Below are 988 nucleotides of genomic sequence, written 5' to 3'. Positions count from 1 at the left end.
ATGAAGATGCACAAGGAAGCCACGTATATACATGGGAAACTTACAAAATGAAAAGTCAAATTTAAAAAAAAAGTGGTCAACACCAGCAAAACAATTTGCTCTGGTTACTGGCCTCCATGTCAGCATCGATCCCAAGCTGAATATAAGGTCAGNAATATATAGTCAGAGGACATGCAAATAGGGCCCTCCCTCTGCTGATTAAAACAGCCCAACCCTGACTCTGCAGCTGGGAGAGGAGCCCCAGCCCCAGGGTTTCCAGGTGTTCCAATCAGTATCAGGACTGAACACAGAGAACTCACCATGGAGTCTGTGCTCGGCTGGGTTTTCCTTGTTGCTCTTTTAAAAGGTAACTCATGGTGAACAAGAGTCATGGAGTATGTGAGTGGATCTGAGGGAGACAAGCAGTGGGTGTGTGACAGTTTCCTGACCAGGATGTCTTGTGTCTGCAGGTGTCCAGTGTGAGGTGCAGCTGGTGGAGTCTGGGGGAGACCTGGTGAAGCCTTGGGGGTCCCTGAGACTATCCTGTACAGCCTCTGGATTCAGCTTCAGTAGCTATGGCATGAGCGGGGTCCGCCAGGCTCCAGGGAAGGGGCTGCAGTGGGTCGCATACATTAGCTATAGTGGTGGTAGCACATACTACACAGACTCCATGAAGGGCCGATTCACCATCTCCAGAGACAACAGCAAGAACACGTTCTACCTGCAGATGAACAGCCTGAGAAGAGCTGATGACACGGCCGTGTATTACTGTGCAAGTGACACAGTGAGGGGACATCAGTGTGATCCCAGACACAAATCTCACTGTAGAAGGGGATCTGGACCAGCAGGGGTGCACACTAGTCAACTTTTCTGTCCTTAAGCCCCAGGAGCAGCTGCAGATGGAGGTTGTGGGCAGGTTTCCTATCAGGGTCTGGGGTTTCCTCTCCATAGAGCAGTTTCCCCCAGGGACCCTCTCTGCACACATGATCCTGTGCTTACGTCTTCACTC

At 51.0% G+C, this 988-nt stretch overlaps 1 gene segment (V, D, J or C); it reads left to right on the top strand.

The window, feature by feature from the left end:
* Positions 1-189: 189 nt before the first annotated feature.
* LOC117800014 lies at positions 190-763 on the top strand (the record flags this gene model as incomplete). The annotated part of the segment is given in 2 exon segments: positions 190-346; positions 450-763. Coding segments are annotated over 2 exon segments (360 nt in total), but the record flags the coding sequence as incomplete, so codon positions are not given.
* Positions 764-988: the final 225 nt, after the last annotated feature.

The sequence above is a fragment of the Ailuropoda melanoleuca genome, unplaced genomic scaffold (genome assembly GCF_002007445.2).
Source record: "Ailuropoda melanoleuca isolate Jingjing unplaced genomic scaffold, ASM200744v2 unplaced-scaffold62122, whole genome shotgun sequence".
Taxonomy (NCBI): domain Eukaryota; kingdom Metazoa; phylum Chordata; class Mammalia; order Carnivora; family Ursidae; genus Ailuropoda; species Ailuropoda melanoleuca.
The sequence above is the reverse complement of the archived record's forward strand: the minus strand, read 5'-3'. Positions and strand labels throughout refer to the sequence as shown.